The sequence below is a fragment of the Pagrus major genome, chromosome 16 (assembly GCF_040436345.1).
Source record: "Pagrus major chromosome 16, Pma_NU_1.0".
NCBI lineage: Eukaryota > Metazoa > Chordata > Actinopteri > Spariformes > Sparidae > Pagrus > Pagrus major.
This window is the reverse complement of record NC_133230.1, coordinates 25,873,836-25,893,586: the sequence shown is the minus strand read 5'-3', so window position 1 is coordinate 25,893,586 and position 19,751 is coordinate 25,873,836. Positions and strand designations below refer to the sequence as shown.

Genomic DNA, 19,751 nt, shown 5'->3' with positions numbered 1-19,751 from the left:
ACAGTGTGATTGGTGGTAGCCCTTGGGACGCAATAATACGTCATTACGCAATACGTAATATTCCTGCTAGTTATGTAATGGGATCATCTCTATTTATTGCTTACCTGAAAAGGTAAATCACATGAGACAGTACCTGTACACTGCAACAACTCAACATCGTACCAAGCTTGTTTGTTTAATTTTATCAAAAATATCTCTTTACATTTAGTATAAGACACAATTACGTAACAAGTAGCATTTCAACGAGATATAGGGTCTTGTTTTGAGATATCTCATCTTATTTGCTGCAAATTTTCACTTGTTCCATTGGTAAATGTTTTAAATCTTGTCAGCCAAAACACCTTGTAATAATTTTTTCAAACTTATTCTTGAAGTGGCATTTTTCCAGTGTACTAGAGGGTTGTGGGCTCATCTCTATTGTATGCCAAGTTCTATACCTTAAAGGATGAGTCCAGTATTGTTCTGTTTTTTCTTATTGTAAACAAAGCCTTGGAGCTCCTCTGTTGTTCAAAAACAATCATTACGTTACAGTGTTGCAGTGGGTGACATCTTCCTCCATTACAATGAAGATGACTAATGTAGTTTATTTTTAGTCAATCCCACAAACACCGTCTTTAACCATAAAATAATGACTGGAGGACCAATTATGTATTAATCCACAGCTGAAAATAGTTCCCAACAATTGCATTATTTACCCGTGTTTGAGTAAGTACTTGGTTAGGTTTAGGCAAGAAAACTACTTGGATGGATTTAGGCAAAAAGACTACTCATTTAGTAGTAGGCACTGGAACTACTTGGTTAGGTTTAAGATAAGATAAGATAAAATGTTCCTTTATTGATCCCCCTTGGGAGAAATTTGCAGGTAACACAGCAGTACAGAGGGAAATAAGTAGCAGCACAAGAGTAAGTCTCAAAAAATAGAGACAATAATAAAGAGATATTGGAAGGAATAAAATAACAATTTGAATAAAAAATATAATTAAAAAAATATTTTAAATGATGAACTATTAGAATAAAGATAAACATACTATATACAGTAACTGTCCTTGTGTGTGGTTTAGGCAAGAAAACTATTTGGTTAGGTTTAGGCAAGAAAACTACTCATTTAGGTGTAGGCACTGAAACTACTTGCTTAGGTTCAGGCAAGAAATGTACATGGTTAGGTTTAGGCAAGAAAACTATTTGGTTAGGTTTAGGCAAAAATACTACTCATTTAGGTGTAGGCACTGAAACTACTTGGTTAGGTTTAGGCAAGCAGTAAAACTACTTAAAAGCATTGTGATTTCAAAAAGCATTGTGGTTTCGAAAAGCATTGTGGTTTGGGTTAACATCACTACGTGACATCTGAAACTTACATTACGTTTCGTACATGACATAACTTCACTATGTTAATAAGTTAAAGAACTCACCCTTGACCTCTGGTTTCACACTGGACACAAACAGCAGCCTCCTGAATAAAAGTCCTGTGCTGTGGTCATCCATCCCTGACCTCCTGCCTATACAGACTTTTCACTCTTTACAGGCTGGGCACACAGGATGCATGTGCAGCGCTGCTGCGTGGCATTACCTCTGGCTTTTCATTTTTGCGTCCATGTTAACAGGTCAGACAGTTCACACTGGATGCCTGAGATGCGCTTCTCATGCGCATGTCATGCGCGTCGCGTATAGCGAATTGGAGTCTGGCCTATTTCTACTGTGACACGCGCGCCGTTTTGGGCAAAAATCGAAGACAGTCATATGGACACATACCAGCATTTTACTACAGTTTCAATGTATGTATCTGTAGAATACATGTCACAGACATGAAGATAACACATGCAACAGGTGAGGGGCAGTTTCTTTCCTGTGCACTCTCTTTCTTTCACTTTCACTGTGTCTCCCTCACTCCCTCTCATTCACCCTCCGGCTTTCGTGCTCTTTCAGCGGGGTAAAGGAAAATCACATCATCAAATTCATCGATAATTATCAAAGTCAAACTCCATGTCTATGTCAGCCTATGTGAACACAGACAAGTGTATGGGGTGTGATATATGGATCATGGAGCTAACTGAGAACTAACGTCAATACATTCGGCAACAAATTCCATGGTGTTGAGGGAGAGTACAAGCGTGGTCACGGCAATGTCATACGTCATGCGTCACGGTGACGTACCGAACTCTGCTCACCGTGCACGCAGACATAGCGAACGATGGAGTTTATCTGTGACTTTGCATGTGGTAAGCATACGCGTGGATTTGCACTTGAAATACGTCCATGTCTGGAGAAGCGTGTGATTAAGATACGTGTGGATTTGCACCTGCATGACGTTCGTGTGGATAACTTCTAGCATGATGTCCGTCTGCCTCCGTTAGCATAGTATATGGTCAATATATTAAACTGTATTAGTCTATTAGCAGACAAGCTAAACCCTAAAATACATGCAACTAACAAACTGGGCATAGTAGAAAAATGTTAAGTTGTTGCGGCTCCAATAATCCAAACTTCATATGCTTACAACATTGTTCTAGTAAAACTTTGTAAGTTCAGAGCTATAGCATTAGCCTGTTTATCCCCTGTCTTGAATCTAGGCCTATTCCATTAAATCTAAGTTACAGAAGATCCAAGTCAGCTTCAGATGACCAAACGATTGGCTGCTTACTTAGCAAAGAAATGTCAGTTATCACGACCCATACCAGTGAGCCGCAGCAGCAGCTGCCATGCAGTACACAGGCATCCAGTGTGCCCAGTTATACCACTTCTCCTCATTGCCTCCTTTGCAGCCGTAATAATTACTACAGCCGCTAGAGGTCACCACCTAAATGTAAATGTGTGTCCCAATAAGCAGCTTTTATTTTCCACCTGTATGGTTGTTTTTATATGAATACAGACATCTTGAATAGAAACTACTGAACTTGGGACACATTGTCACAGACAGAAGATGCCAGAAAGTATTGAGAGACGGACTAAAGACCTTTTCATATGACTACTGAGAATAAGAAAAATGGAAAACATTGCCAGACTTACCCATTAGTGAAAGTCAAGAGAATAAGTTATACATGTTTACTGTATGTTCACGTTTTCAGTGGATTGATCAGTTTCATACAGATTCTAGAGTCCTCTATCATGATTCCCTCCAAATTAAATTGTTAGCCTATATTACCATCAGAAATGCAAAGATTATCTAAGACATGATGTAACTAATTTGGCAAGCGAAACCAAAAATACATTTAATTTTTTAAAAAAAGTTTTATATCCAGATACCAGGGAGACAGAATGCACATATTATCATCATTATAGCAATCATTATCATTACAATGACAGAGAACAGGAATGCCTAACTTTTCAGTCCACAGCTGACTTCATCCTCCTATCCTTGGATCAGTATCCTGCACACTATGTCATGGGGAAATCCTTGCCATTTCCTTTGAGTGGAGGAGGCTCTCAGCCAGTATGCTCTCTGCCAAGGAAAGACTACAACCCTCTGATCCTGGGAAGTGTACCGCACTTTTTCTATTGATGTTGTAATTGTTTCTGTGTCTTGGACAGGAGGTCTGGGACATGTTTTTCTGTAGGAGGAAACACTAGAGCGCGCAGTTCCATCTCTGTAGATGTTTTGGAGATGTGGCAACAGGTTGTGGTCTGCAGCATATGGGCTCACTTTAAAATCTCCTCAAAAGCGTCTCCTTTGAGATAATTGTACCATGAATTAGACCAGGGAGGCTTTGATTTATCAACACAGTTGTTGACAACAAGTTTCCACCCCTTCAGACTTTCCGTTGACAAATCTGCTGTGATAACCCCAACCTGTGAACATAACATTAAACAGCATAAAATGACACTTAATTCATCATCTTGGACAAATTGTTGTTGGGGTAATGAGTTAATGAGAGGACAGGCATAGCAAGGTGGTGGCAGAATAATTTCCTCATGTTGCATGTTTCAGCTGACGGTCTGAACGTCCTCTAATTACACAGGATGAAGGTAAGCTCTCCTTGACATCTTATAACACTGCAAGTCTTCTAGGAAGCTCACTGAGACCTTTGACCAAACCTATAATTAGCTGTAATATGTGTGTACACAATTCAAATATGGTTACATCAACACTGACATTGAGAAATTGTGTTTTTTATCCCATGTGGGCTCCACCACATACACCATCATTATAACAACAGGTGTCAACAATATTTGACTTGAATCATGATCATGCTTGTAACGTAACCACAAATAATTAGGAATGCAGCCAAAAAGTGTTTATACTTAAAGTCGCCTTGCCACAATCCTCTGGAAGGAATCATTATTTGATTGTCATGTTTTAAAATGAACACAGCAAATAAATGAATCACAAGTACATTTTAAAAAGTCAGAATCACCAAATTCTTTCCATAAATAACTAATACAGGTGTTTATAGATCATATCCAAACTGATTTTGTGTGCCTAAACTTCCAATTCAGTTAGAACTTGTGCTGAATAATTTTTTGATTAATAAATTACAGTTTTTGAACAGAAAACAAGGATTTTGATGATTAGTGAAATCAATTATTAGACAAAAAGCTGCCATTCGCTTGTTTAACCCTTTTCTCCCCATTGTTCTGTTTTACGTCACTGTAAATTGAATATCCTTGCATTTTGGTATGTTAGCCTGTCAAAAATAATAGGATACAGCACTGTACGATAGGATACAAAATGTCACGAAACGATACGATACGATACAATATGATACGATATGATACAATATGATTCGGTATGGTACAGTATGGTACGGTACTGTACAGTATGGTACAATATGATACAAATAGTTACAATACGATATCAGTAGGATACAGTACAGTAGATTGTGATGCGTAATGCTACCATACAACATGGAACGGTACAGTACGATATGATATGATACCATACGACACTATACTATACAGGTACAGTACATTACTTTGCGATACGAGACAATATGATACAGGTGCAGTACTATAAGATATACTTTACTGTCCCCTGTAGGGAAATTTGCCTTGGACTCAAATGCCCTGCATATGTAGCTGTCTCCAAAATGTTGTGAAGATGTAACCCCCCTTCTGGAAAATTTGATGGGAATTTTCTTTTGGTTTTATTCTGACATTTCATTGAGTAAATGATCAGTGAATTTATGGAATAAATAAACATCCAATTAATCGATATAAATATTTTTTTTACTTACGATATATTACATGAAATAAACAAACAAACAAAAAAAAAGTATGTATATCAGAACCATCGATCATCTCACAGTCTCAGATTTCTCTTCTGACCCTTTGGACTGGACTCAACTAGCTTACTGAGCATACAAAAGTCAAAACAAGCTCTACAAAAGTATAACTGTAACTACGCTACTTATACACTGGTGCATTAGTATTAACAATCAAATAATATCATATGTGGGATTTTTCCTGCAAGACTTCACTTGTAATGGAGTATTTTTTTTGTGCTTTACTTTAGTAAATGATTTGATAAAATGATTCTTCAACTGCTGTAAATGGCATGAAATTTCTGGGCTGTGCTTAACAAACCCTGATAGACAGACCAAAACAGAAAAAAAAGGAAAAAACATATATCAAGTTGTTTATTCTATTCTTTTATTTTATTAAGTTCTTTCTCTCAGTTTTGTCACACATACAATCCTGTATTGTTATATGCATCTAGTTGGACCACAGTTTACCTTTGTTTTCCACTTCCACTGCCTTTATTTCTCAATTGTACATACAATGCATTTTCTACCAGCTGGCTTCTATTCCGTTAACGCATACCAACTTACTTCTATATTTTTTATCTTATATCTTTATGCTAAAAGCAACAACAGTAACAATACAAACAGGTAGTAACAGTTGATTTACATACAGTAGTTACATTTTTTCACACACCCGTTCATTGCAAACCAGGCAAGTATGCAAGGTGAGGCAGTGCATTCATTCAGGAAAGGTGCATGCTGAGGAAAATGGGGGAGCTATGAGGGGCTTTTTCTTGGCCAGCAAGTCCAGGCTTGGTTGCAGGCCTGTCTGTCCCTACTCAGCGCAAACATGTCAGACATTTCACCACCAGTATGAGTGAGCTAAGGTCCCCCATTCCTTTGCTGTAGCTTGAAGTGATCTCCTCCTCGCTCTGTAAGCCTGGATTGTGCTCAACACGGTTAATTTGTTAATGCTACATAATTAGCTTTTAAAAGGCATATGCTTATTCTTTCTAAATGTGGAACGCTGATGAGAGACATGAAGGATTCCTGAAATATCTGCAAACTGTGAGACACATGCATATATTTAAAGCTGAAAGGCAATGTGTCCAGATGTGACCAAAAAATAATCATGTGGGTTGAGTTTCTGACATTGGTCGATGCAGGCTTCACTGCTCGGGAGTCAGTTTCAACGTTTACACTCTCGAATCTGGGCTTGTACAGTACGGCACTACAATTCACGGAGGGGAGACGTCCAGTTGATTAATCCGTGGGTGTCGGGACAAACAGGTCTCCATTATGTAGACACTGGAGTCGAGTTGTGCAGCTTTCAGCAGATCACCACCATGACAGACGACCACAAGCGGGAATACATATGCATTTCAGGAAACCAGCACAGCTCTCTTATGAGCAACGTGAAAGTGTGGCTCTGGCTGGGATATACTGAGAACACCCAAAACAAACCCACTTCCCCGGCCCAACTGGCATCCACACAAGGGTAGAAATAAGGGAATGTATTTATGAGCATCTGGCTGTGGTTCAGTGAGGTCAGTGCACTGATAGAGTACAAGGATAGATCCCAGGACCTCTAGAAGAAGAGCTTACGTGGCTTATAGAACATTTGGTTTTGTGCCTCCATGATAATAGATTTTAGCTTTGTTAAATGCAGTCTAATTTGTTGCATCGTAAATATAAAAGTCTTGTGTAAAAGCAGCTTCACGTTAGTTACTTGGCGTGTGTTTTGTCCCAGAAGAAAGAAATCAAATCCAGTATGGCTACCAGCCCACTCATCCTGTGCATACGCACACACATACACACACACACACATAAAGACACTGATTCAGATTCTCCTGTGTTGTGACATTAATATTCAATCCATCTTTGGGATTTCTTTGTCAGGATAGCACGATTATGCTGGTAACATTGACTGATATTGAGTTTGGCTTTTGGAAGAAGACACACGGTTTTCATAAGCCCATTAATCTTAAAAGGAGCAACTGTCAGAAAACATACAGCACCCCTATCCCTGACATAAAAAAGGCTTGTCCGAGGCCTTGATTTCTGGTTTGGCGGAAAACGATATCACACTGCCTCCGATAGAAGGCCTTGAATGTCTCTTTGCAGACTTTTCCATTATGGATCTGGCATTCTCAAGCTTAGAGGCAGAGAATAACGTTGCAACTGTGATTCATGACACATGACTGATTTACAGCTCAAAGTGGGTCATTTGATGCTCAATACTATTACAGGTGTTTTTATAGATTTATCTAAGTATGGAGACTAATTTAAGGCTAAGTAAGGTATACTCTGAGAGAGTTCAAAAGTTTATCATAAACATTGCAGCAGAATTGCGAATTGAAAATACAAGGTTACTCTCAATTCCCACATGTGACCTTATGTTTTGGACTCCCTGGGCTGATTTCCAAGTAGGGCAGGCATGAATCAGCAGCAGCCGTGGATGGAGTCTGAAGTGCTCCAAAAGTAATTAAGGTTCCTCCTCTTAATTGACAACAGACCCAGCCTGAGCGAAGTTCCTCTGCCAAACAACAACTGAGCATGGGAGAATAAAAATGTGCATGTAATAATGCCCAGAAAAGCTTTCTGGCTGAGCAGACTGGACAGGCAACGTGAGTGTTAATGATGTAGTATGAAGTTTTTATTAAGTTTATGTGATTCAGTCCTACCAGTAGGTGTTGCTGTCCGTTTTCAGGCTCTGGAATGTTTTAACCAACCCTATCAAGAGAAACTGATTATTTCAAACCACAACAGCACAGTATCTATCGAGTTTATATGATGCATGTAAAGGAAAAAAGACCTGCTTTCAGACTGGCAGTTTATCTATCACTTCTTCCACACACAGGACAATTCTGCTCATGACCATAGGGGGAGCTCTTCGTCATTCTTTTACACTGCTATTATCATGCAGCACTGGGGAAGAAGATGGTCCTTGTTGCACCTCTGAGTCTCAGGGCAATCTGGACATCACTTAAAAGTGATTGAACAGTGGCTGAATTATTTCAACATTTTTTGATATATATATAGGATTTTAAAACACACATAGCAATGTCATTGTGCTGCAATTTCATTAGAAAAATTACAAGACCAAAAAGTTATTATTCCCTCTGCAGGAAATTGAATTTTTACCTCTGCCAAGTCGAGGAAGTTATTTTTTCATCTGTGTCCGTTTGTTGGTTGGTTGGTTTGTAAGCAGGATTACACAAAAACTACTGAACAAACTTCCATTAACTTTAGATGGAGGATGGGTTTCGGCCCAGAATAGACCCCACAAACTTTTGGTGTTGATCCGGAAAAAGAAATGGCTCCAGGATTTTATTCTTACTTTCTTTAACATTGCATGGTGCAAGTGAATTTTTATTTATTGTTTATTCTTTTCAATTTTTGTTTATTTCTCAAAGAATAATAGATGGTTCTTGATGAAAAAAATCTGTCGTATTTAGATGGCCGGCATCTTTGAGTGATGCTGATATCAGGCGAGATTAAATTATGGTTAAGCAGTTATGAGCGGTTTAAAATGTTGAGTGATACAGGGTTATGCAATTTGATTTTGGGTTAGGCTTGACTGAGTTAAAGGGGACTGTCTTTCATCTATAAGTCTGACAGAATAAACAGCCAAATTTCGCATGACATTCTTCCTCTGGAGATTTATCTATAACAACTAAAATACCATCATTTTTCAAGTCAGTGTGTATCACCTCTTCATCAGTCAATCTTAATCGAGATTGTGCTTGTGAATTAAAGCCGGGTCTGATAAAGAGGTCACACCTCAAATCGTTATTATGCTGACTCCAGTCTGATAGCAGATGCTTGACACATGTGTGTCCTTATCACTAATACTTAGGAGTTAGTTATCTTTTCCATTTCCAGAACAGATCACCATCTTCCTGGAGTTATGGGTACTGCTCCCTGTAAGAAGTCCTACTTAAATCTTAATTAAGTGCATCATGATAAGCCTCTTTTCTCAGTCATAGAGAGATTACTGTTGAGCAGAAACAAGCTACTGTACTGCAGGAGTGGATATCTTATCGTATGCCCTGTGGAGTTTCTAACCATCAATAGCGCTGTGAAGCAATGTTTTTAAGATTGGTCCCTGTTTTGCTTATATACACAATATACTGTATGTGCAACATAATGCACATCGCTGCCACCAATTTTTGGCAGATCAGCAGTTATTGTTGTATTATTATTATTGTATTGGAATGAATGCTAAAACTAAATCTGGCACAAATAATAAAATAATATAAACAAAATTTCCGGAGCTCAATATCACCTCAGGGGAGCAGTATACCATTTTCAAGGTCTACCGTGGTATAGAAATTATCGTACACTGTACATTTGCTTATCTACGATATTGAATTCTGCTGTATTTGTGTTATTTAAAAAGTAATATTTCAGGTTTATATCAACTTTCCTGTCTGTCAGGATATAATATTTATTTAAATTATATTTGAAAAGTGTTTGTAAAATCAAAAACCCTGTTTTAATTCTGTTATGGGTCATTGTAACTGATTGTAAGACTTATAATACTTGCATAGCAGCTGTGATACCATCATATTTTCTAAGATGGTTATCTTGCTATGAAATCTAACTCTCGTCACCTCATTTGTAAGGCCGGCCACAGAAGACGTGCAGGAGACATCTGAAGTGAAATGACTGCTTCCCACCCTCAGAAATGTCATCTTATTATGTTTTAAAACCAATTTGTTGTGTTTCAATTGTGTCAGTCATTTTGAATGAGGCATTCATGTAATATTTGTAAAGATTCGTTTTTTTTTTTCTTGTTTTTTGTAATTGCTGATGAGAATGTGGAAGCTTGCCTGACAACGTTGACTGATGCATGATTGTTTGGCTGCTACTGGCGCTCTGTGGAAGTTGACATTAAAAAGAAGTGAAATTTTGAGTGTGTTTTCCAACAAAAGGCAACCAAACAAAAAAGTATTTGTGTTGAATATAACCACAAGTCATTATTCCAGGTCAGAGGTCGGCCTGTGAACGCTAACGCTCAAGTCTATTCGCATTTTGTGATGACAGTTTTTTGAATCACAGCCTCAGAGAGAAAAAAAAGTCCATTGTGTTTTCCTATTATGTTTCCACTTTAAATGAAAAACAGATTTGTCCCCATGCAACACACAACAAAGTTGTCATGGATTCCCAAGGACAGACAAACCCGAACCACCCATTTTTGTTGGAGCAACTTTTGTTAGGTGGCGTAGACTAAGTAGTACTAATTGAAACATTTTGGGAGCATTCAAATTATATTATCTTTGAAATGTGAAGCAGAATCAAAGGTGTTTACAGAAAACAAACACTGACATGTACCCCTCGGCTCCCCACAGATTTAGTGGGGCATACTTCTGCTTCTGCTTCATGCTTCTCTCCAAAAACAGCTCAAGCACGTGAATAATCCTCAGGCATCTCCCTTAATGGAACAATTAGAACTAAGCTCAGAACATGAAGACACATGAGACGTGTTTAGTGAAGGTCACAAGCAATTACCCAGCCTGGTAAAAGCTGGCATGTCTCACATGGCACCGCTGCACGCCCTCATTAGGCGTGTTCTGCAGCTCAGAGTGGGTCTTGTGGCTATAAAAGAAGTGAGCTCGCTGCCTTCCAAGCCTCCTTTTAGCAGAACCTCACCAGCAGGAGCACAAAGAAACTACACATCACCACCTCTGGATCAGATAGGAGTGGACAAACCTTTTTTTGTAGAGGAGGGGAGGGGGATACTTGACCAAGGAATCGGTGCGTTTCTTTACAGGTTGGGCTTGGTTGGCTTTCAACAGGATAAACATTGATTCCCCCTCTTTCCTAATAATGAGCAACAAGAGCTTATTACCTTCCAGACTAAGTGTGAAAGTGTATGTTCAGTATTGGTTTTAACATGAGAAAAATGATCTTTTCAAATAGGTGAGACCCCAGAATAGCTGCAGCAAAATGTTCATGTGTTACTTTTGTTTGCACCAGAACAAACATCACATGAGCAAATAGTTTGATTTTGCCTGCACTGCTTGGGTCTTTAAAGAAATAAAAGTCAATTTTCTCTGACACACTTTGTTTTTAAGTTACAGCCCCATGCTGCTCCTGGTGTGCTGCTAAATGCACACAATCTGGACCCCGTCTAATAATTTCCATACTGAGCACTGAGATCACTAAACTCACAAACACTAAATCAAAACCGTAGGCACAAGAAAGGCTCTTCAATAAAACACTATGGCTCATGCAGTTGTGGAAAGAAAATTGAAGCCATGACAAAGAATATACACAGATTCTGCTTGTGTTGAAATGGGAAAGAGACGGTTATCTGAACATGGTTTGGTTGTTTACCTGATGACAGATGAGAAGCTGATGTCCAAAATGCTGCACACCATTAGGACTAATTGAAACTTCATGCATTGCAGCTACCAGTCATTTTGAAAATGTCATCATGCCACACACACACACACACACACACACACACACACGAATGCACGCAGGTACCCTTTATTGAGTTCAGCTCTTTTAACATTTACAAAGCCGTGTATAAAGCAGCATCAGTGTAATTGCACCGGAACGATCACTAAAATAATCAATTACAAATGATCTCCAGACTCATCGGCACGCACTCACATTAAAGGTCCCATCTGAGACAATGAGAGATGGAACTTTAAGACTTTAAAGACAAAGCACACTTGAGGTAGTGAATCCTTTGATGACACTTAAAACCAACATCAATATTTACCGACGGGGTTCGGTGCACCTTGCGGGTGTCAGGTGCGGATCGGATGAGTTCACCTGTGTCTGATCTGAAAGCGATTTGGGAGGAAAATTCACACTTTGAAGACCGGCGTCTGTTTGTGCACTATTCATGATGTTACGTTCGGAAGGATATATTTTTAGAGATAAAATAATCTATAGATTATTTGGGAACATATAGGACGTTACAAACTGGCCCAAACGAAACAAAAACCAGATTAATTATATATTTTCGGGACGACAGTGAGAAGTGTCTGAACAGCAGCCGATTTAGCCTACTAAGCATTTTTAAATATTAAATGAATATTTTGAATATAAATGATAGTTTACCGCCCAGTGCTTGAGTTACACCTGACACATTACGTTTGGAAGTACATATAGTCCCTAAATATGTGTCAATCCTCATCCCTTTGAGATCACAGTCTCATTAAAGTATGAAAATGAAGAAAGAAAAAAGAAAACCTGCTCTTTTTTTAAAAGTAAGCATGCTCCATGAATCTCTCAGCAGTAATTTCATCAGTGTGTGGAAACTTGATCTCCAGTCTGTGATCATCAGACAGACAGAACAACCAAAGCTACACATATTAATCTTTCTCAGGCTATAACCGGATTTTTATTTTTGTTTTTAATTTGCACAAAATGTCTTCCTTTTGCTTCCATATGATGCTGTTTAGAAGCATGATTACTTCAGTTAGCCTAATAAGAGTCACCAGATGTCGTTAAAAAAAAAGTCTAGGTTAAGTTAAGTTTGTGTTTAATTTGAACACCCTTGATGACAAAAATAGGAATATTGTGTGTAACGTCAGTCAGTGGGGTAGGTAAAGTAGCCTGAGTATGCCTCATCCACCATTCATTCTCATGAGAAATATTAAGGACTGTGCATTTGATGTTCGTGTTTACATTACAATATTTATGAATACACTGTAAATTCAATAAAAAATGAGGGGAGCCGTTCAAGATTGTATTTGTTTAGCCACACTTGACAAACCCAAACAGACGGCTGCAGAGCCGCACACCTGAGAAATGTGCAAAAAAAAAAAAAAAATACAACTGCAATAACGCGAGAGCTGCTTTCATAGCACGTGTTGTTTATTCATTAATACACATTTGATATGTTTTCATTCTTTAATAAATGTATTTACCTTTCAACGATCATACGAATGAATAAAACACATTTTAGAAAACAAGTCATTTGGCAAAAGATTCCAGTAATAAAACCAGACCACCGACCACGTCGCGGTTAGACTATATTATTTTGTATGGATCTCTATATGTTTATCTAACCTACATAGTCTGACTTTACACTGTAGAAAATAAATCTGCTGCCGCGCACAGTTTATCCTCTGATACCACCTGAACTGTAGAAATAAAACTCTGTAAAGTTTAGATAGGACTGTTGTGTGCTTTTTGTGTTTTTAATCATCCGTGTAAAGCAGAGTGGCCGGGGGGAAAAAAAGAAGAAAAAACTAAACAACAACGAAGTAATGCGAATTAATTTCCACTGGTATGACGCATAGATTGCGGTAATACAATGGCACAAAGACTATTTTAGGTCTACAGCAGATGTATCTTTAAATTCAGTGACATTACATAAGAGAACGATCAAAGCCTACAGTGATACAATGCATAAATCAACACGGCAAAGACAATGTTGTCATATTGTATTTTATTATTTCATAGTGAACCAAAAAAAACGTTGAAGAACATGTTCGTATTTAAAAGTTATGAATGTGTAACACAGGAGAAATCCACAGTGAGTAGCCTAATTAAAATGTGTGAGTTAATGATGCAGACTCGTCAAGGAAAACGGGACACAAAATACAGACTGAGGTGTAAAATTAACGCTCCCTCTCGTTTTGATATCTTTATTAAATGCAAAGAAAATTAACTAACGCAATTCTACAACAACGTTCAGAAAAAAGTTCACCTACCCCGAAAAATGGTGCACGAGACTAAAAAGAAAAGCAGTGTGCCGATAAAAACCATGCAATTCCTGCGTTGTCCAGATGAGGGGAGTCCTGCCAACCAAGCAGTGGACAGAAGACAGAGCGAGAGACAGTGACAGAGAAAGGTTATAAATACCAGTTAAAGAAGAAACAACGGCCTAACTTATACTCAACAGATCGAGTTTCCTCCATGGTTCCCCTCCAACCTGCAACGTGTAGGCAAATACGGTAGGTAAATGAGGTCACTCGATATCCAAACGAACTGAACGTCCACGAAAACTTAAAATAAATAAATAAATAAATAAATAAAAGAGAGAGAGAGTCCATCATTGGTATCAAACTTTCAGTCGATGTTCTCCAGCATCCAAAACTCTGCTCCTCTGACCCAAACTGATGCTTTCCATGTGTCCTGCTCACAGATCTGGAAGGTGAAGTGGCCAAGAAGACACACAGAGGAGAAGGGTGGAGGTGGGGGTGGGGGTGGTGGTGCGGTATAAGGACACTGCACCTTGTTACCATTGGGTCGACTGTTAAGTTTTACAAGTATAGTTTTGCGAGCGTATAAACGATACCTTCTAAACTTGCACAGGAAACTCCGAAAACATGCTGTGATAATGCACGTCTCTGGCATCCAGTCGATATCCCCATAGTCTGGGAGCGCTGCGTTCTACAGAGGTATCGATTACATGAGTCCCTTCCCATGTTTGATGCTGTAACAAGACTCAGGCTGCTGGTGTGCAAGTCTCTCTCTCTGATGGTCAAATGACTCGATTATGAAGGATAATGTCCAACACGGCTCGGTTATGGCCAATGCATAAACTAATATGCAGAAAATACAGATTATAGCGAAAATATAGTATACTTTTTTTAATTAAATAGCCACAAATGGAAAAATATAGAAATATTGAACAACATATCCAACATCCACAGGTAGATCATTTTAAGGTGTACTGAAGTTATTTCACAGGAATAATTTTACCTTTTTATTTACTAAACTGCTCACAACCATTTGAGTGGATTACCAACACATAAACTGACCATAAGCTCACTCACATTTCATGAATCCAGTAAAGTAGAAGTTAAAAAACAACAACATAATTTGTTAGCATCACAACCGACAAAATTACTGATTATGAAATGTTTAATATTAATTACATCATCCTTCTCTGACACTACTCCTTAAGAGACAAACTAAAATGATGTCACCAATATTTTTATCAGCTGTCAGAAAAGTGTTTGAACTTTATTTTGAAGCTGAAACCACTCCGGGAAGATCCCCCCTCCACTGTCACCCCAGTCTATATCTCCTATGATGCATAAGTCCTTACCATAAGGCTGCACGTTGGATGAAACGCTTCCCTTTCTGCCACTTCCCCTATGCAAAATACTCAAGGAGGCTGCACGGCTCCAACCGGATGGGGTTTGCATTGGCTGACAGCCGTTTCCAGCGCGGGACGACCAATGAAACCAAAGCAGAGGCTCGGCGTATAACAGCGAAGATTGACGTGGAGGACGCGTCAAATTAATTCCAGCAAACTCCGGACTTCCCGGGATCACTCCAATTTGCTTTTATCGGATGAAGATCGCTTTGGTGCCATTGTACCTTGCAGCAGTCACTCGCTTCCAAAAAAAAAAGAAGAAGAAGAAGGGGGCGCGCTACACTCGCAGGAGATTTTTTAAGAGGTCCCTTTTTCCTCTTCTGGGGCTCATTCCTCCCGTTCCCCTTCCTTGTCTGCCTTCGCTCGGACGCGTTCAGCCATTTGAAGGGGCACCTATATGTCCCAGCATCACGACACATATAGGCAAATGGGTAAGGCTGTCTTATCATGTGCATGCTTCAGTGACAGGGAGCGTATGGATCCACGCTCAGCACGCTTGCGTAAAGACAGAAATAAGCATTTTTTTTCCTTCAAGTTCAGATAATGCGCAAATGGAGAGCGTCTTTTGGCGACAGCTTGTCAAGTTTATTGTACAGAGGATTTTTCCAACAGGCCTTGTTGTCTGTTAAAAGCTTTAGATCTTCAATGGAACCACACCAGCAATTATCCTATGAAAAGTGTGTCTTTGGAGAGCTCTGGAGTGGTAAATCAAGCTCAAGCTCGCCATTTTTAATGTTGTTTTTTTGTTGTGTACGCAGGGATGGTAGAGGAAAAACCCAGACAATCAGTGTACACCCTTTTGTAAAGTTGCAAAATAGCAAATATTAACTAGAGGATCCCAGTGTGTGTAGGCTGACACATGTTGTACAACTTTATGGTGTGATTTACAGCAGCTTGTGTCAAGGATGCAAAGGAAACTTTCTGAAGTTGTCCCATTATAATACACAAAAACAATTGTTTTATGGACTTATGTGTTGTGGCAGAATGAGTGCATTACAATGACAGTAAGACGACGTACTCTATTTAATATTTACTGTATTTATTTACTCACCTCATGCTGTGTAAATATGTGACTTTGCATCTCTATTCTCCCGCAGAGCAAACCTATGGAGAGGTGAACCAGTTAGGCGGCGTGTTCGTCAACGGGCGACCCCTGCCCAATGCCATACGGTTAAGAATAGTGGAGCTGGCTCAGCTCGGGATCAGACCCTGTGATATAAGCCGACAGCTGAGAGTCTCCCACGGCTGCGTGAGCAAGATTTTGGCGAGGTACAACGAGACGGGCTCCATCTTACCCGGTGCCATCGGTGGGAGCAAACCGCGGGTCACGACGCCTAACGTGGTGAAAAATATCAGGGAATACAAACAAAGCGACCCCGGCATCTTTGCTTGGGAGATCCGGGACAGACTTTTGGCAGATGGAGTTTGTGACAAGTACAATGTCCCGTCGGTAAGCTCGATCAGCAGGATTTTACGCAACAAGATTGGAAATCTCTCCCAGCCTAATCAGTACGAGGGCGGTAAGCAAGCCTCCGCGCAGGCCGGGCTCTCCTACAACCACATATACCCTTATTCCTACCCAAACACCATGTCGCCCACTGGCACTAAAATGGGCAGCCCTCCTGGAGTACCGGTGACGGCTGGACATATGAGCTTATCCAGGGCATGGCCTTCTGCGCACACCGTCAGCAACATCCTCGGTATACGAGCCTTCATGGATCCTTCAGGTGAGGAAAACCCTTAGGCCTATGTGCTATACATGTAAGCCTTTAGCTCTCACTGTTCTCTAATAAGGTTTTAACAAACCAGTGCAGCTGGTTATTAGTGTGTTATTCTGTATGATGGATTGTTGTGTCACACCGCACAACCTGTTCAGGCTGCGGGCAGGACAATGTGTCCATTAGAAGTTGTACAGGCCTCCGTTTCACCATTCAGCCAGAAAGCAGTAAGTCTACTCTCAATGGGCCTTTTCATGGGATGATGCGTTTGCAAACACTTTGCTCACCTGCTAGATCCTCCCTAATCCTTCAAGTAGTCATTACAGGCATTTTTCTTTGCCCCTCCGGTCCTCATGTCACTGTTTTCATCCGATGTTCAGTTGCCTGGCCCGGTGTACTTTTGTGCCATTAGGGCCAATATTATTTGAATAACATGTGTGTGTAAAATTACATATAATTATTTATTTTCAAATGATTTTTTTCTGATTGAAATAGCTCGACTCTTTAGACCTACTTATATACAAGAAAATTGCTTCTTTTACGCACGCATATGCGTACACGTAACATGATAAAATGTAGGGCTGTACTGGGTGTAATAACACTAAATAATTTTTTAACATAAATTATAAAATGAGAGAAGAATAATTATGATAAGCTGCTGTTGTTTGATTTCAACTTTAACGTTTCTTTGTTTTTTGTTTTGTATTTTTCTTTAAGATCAAATCAAAACCAGGATATATTTTTTATTAATTAATATATTAATGCCTAGAATACTACTTTTTAATTATTATAATTATTTTGAAATTAAATGATGTATTCGTTTAATTAATCCCAAGTTCATGACCATCTTAAATAGGCCTGCTGTTTTGAAAATGAAATATGGTTTATAGCTCGCACAGGCTTATGCGTAAAGCATTTCTATAATTTCCATAATTCATTATGACTCTAATTGGGACTGAATTGATTTTGTTAATGCTACTTGTTATACATATTTGATGTGAAGTTACTGTTTCTAAATCAGCCATCGCTGGGACGGATGGATACCCACCAAAAATGGAGGAGTGGAGCAGCGTCAACAGAGCAGCTTTCCCCGCGGCTCACGCGGTCAACGGGATCGACAAGTCAGCCATTGAGGCCGACATAAAATACGCACAGGTAAAGAAAAATATGCATATATATATATGTACAGCCTGCAACGTTTCTATACCAAGTAACTATATCACACTATTTTATTTTCTTTATGGGAAAATGTCCAAATGTTCACTGCCAAAATGGGCTGAGGCCTTTAGTACATTATTGCTCTCTCTCTCCAAAGGCCTGTGCCGGAGTTGTGAAAAGTTTCCATATCAGAGACCCTCAGACAGAGTCACATGAGGCCACAAAGCTCTGTTTGATAAGAGTTTACCCAAGAGACTCCCGGGAGTTTTATTACTGTTGATTAAACGTTTGCTTGTGTTTAAGATGACAGACAGAGGAAACCTAGCTGTGTGTACTCTAATTAGTATTAATTATGGTAAACTAAATTACAGCGAATCTCATGTTCCTCAGTTTCCTTCTAAACCATCCAGACATCACTGCTGTAGGCCACATGCTACTGTCACATGTAATTATGAGAGCTGTGCGTTTGGGGTTTTTCTGCTTATTTAGTCCATATCTCATCTGTCTGCCTGCAGCCCTCCTCCACACTGTCCAGTTATGTCTCGGCGTGTGCCTACTCTCCCACCAACCAGTATGGGGTGTACAGCGGGCCAGCGGGCGGCTACGTGGCCCCGGGCCACCACCACTGGCAGCCGCAGAGCCCGGCCCTGTCGCACCCAAGCAGCGGGATGGGCATGCACGCAGGAGAGATCCACTCACCGATGACCTTCAAGCATCAGGCCCGAGAAGGTAGACCGAAGGGGGACACAGCTTAATGTGAAAACTGAACTGGTGACAGCTGTGTCGAGTCCATGTTTTAAATTATATTCTCTGGATTGCAGTTGCTTTATATTAGAATATTTTAAATAGTGAATTATTATTATTATTATTATTATTATTATTATTATTATTATTATTATTATTATTATTATTATTAATATTGACTGCATGGGACCGAACAGTCTCTCCCTTCACCGTTCCTACTCAGGCACACACATTTTCGCAATAAGCAATGACCGCAACGAGTGCAGACATTTACCAACTCCCAAATGAAGTCTAATTATATGCCAATTAAGAAAAATACTGACCCGCCAGACTTGGCCAGCGTCAGCCATGAGCTCTGAGGACACACATAAAATGGAGGAAAAGCCTATTGTTCAATTAAAAAAAAAAAAAAAGAATTCTGTCATGAAAAGAAAAATACGAGAAAATGGGAATTTCTGAGTATCTGCTCTAACGTGTAGGTGGAATAACTCACGTTAAATGCATTTATCTGAAATAATAATTTGACACTGAAGTTGCATGCACAGGCCAACTGTACTTCTGCTGCGCGTTGCAGGAGACAGAAAACCACCCAGTCCCCTGAGCAAGCAGCAGCAGCAGCAACATGAAGACTTGAACAGTGTGCACGGACCCAGTCTCCATACCTCATCATCATAACCGGGATTTACACCACCTTAATTACCAGATCCATTTAACTGAACTCATTTCAACAACTCCAACAGTAAGTCTGAAACACTAACGGCTTGTTTTCCCCCGAGTGTTTGCAGCTTACAGTCAAACACAGGCCTCTTCACATTCATTATGAGTACAGTATAGCTATGTCGGCCTTCATGGCCATATGAATGTAAGCTTGCATGGATGTAT

At 39.6% G+C, this 19,751-nt stretch overlaps 1 protein-coding gene across 1 annotated transcript; it reads left to right on the top strand.

The window, feature by feature from the left end:
- The first annotated feature begins 16,303 nt into the window (after nucleotides 1–16,303).
- pax1a (paired box 1a) lies at nucleotides 16,304–19,544 on the top strand. The gene is made up of 4 exons (XM_073483806.1): nucleotides 16,304–16,976; nucleotides 17,989–18,122; nucleotides 18,641–18,854; nucleotides 19,444–19,544. The coding sequence occupies exons 1-4, from the start codon at nucleotides 16,304–16,306 to the stop codon at nucleotides 19,542–19,544; spliced, it is 1,122 nt and encodes a 373-aa protein (XP_073339907.1).
- Nucleotides 19,545–19,751: the final 207 nt, after the last annotated feature.

Bases quoted from the DNA above. Each gene is read 5' to 3' on its own strand.
- pax1a (XM_073483806.1), top strand. From the start codon at position 16,304: ATGCTGTGTAAATATGTGACTTTGCATCTCTATTCTCCCGCAGAGCAA. The intron at 18,123-18,640 runs GTAAAGAAAAAT...GTCTGCCTGCAG, and splicing joins CCGACATAAAATACGCACAG to CCCTCCTCCACACTGTCCAG. The intron at 18,855-19,443 runs GTAGACCGAAGG...TGCGCGTTGCAG, and splicing joins CAAGCATCAGGCCCGAGAAG to GAGACAGAAAACCACCCAGT.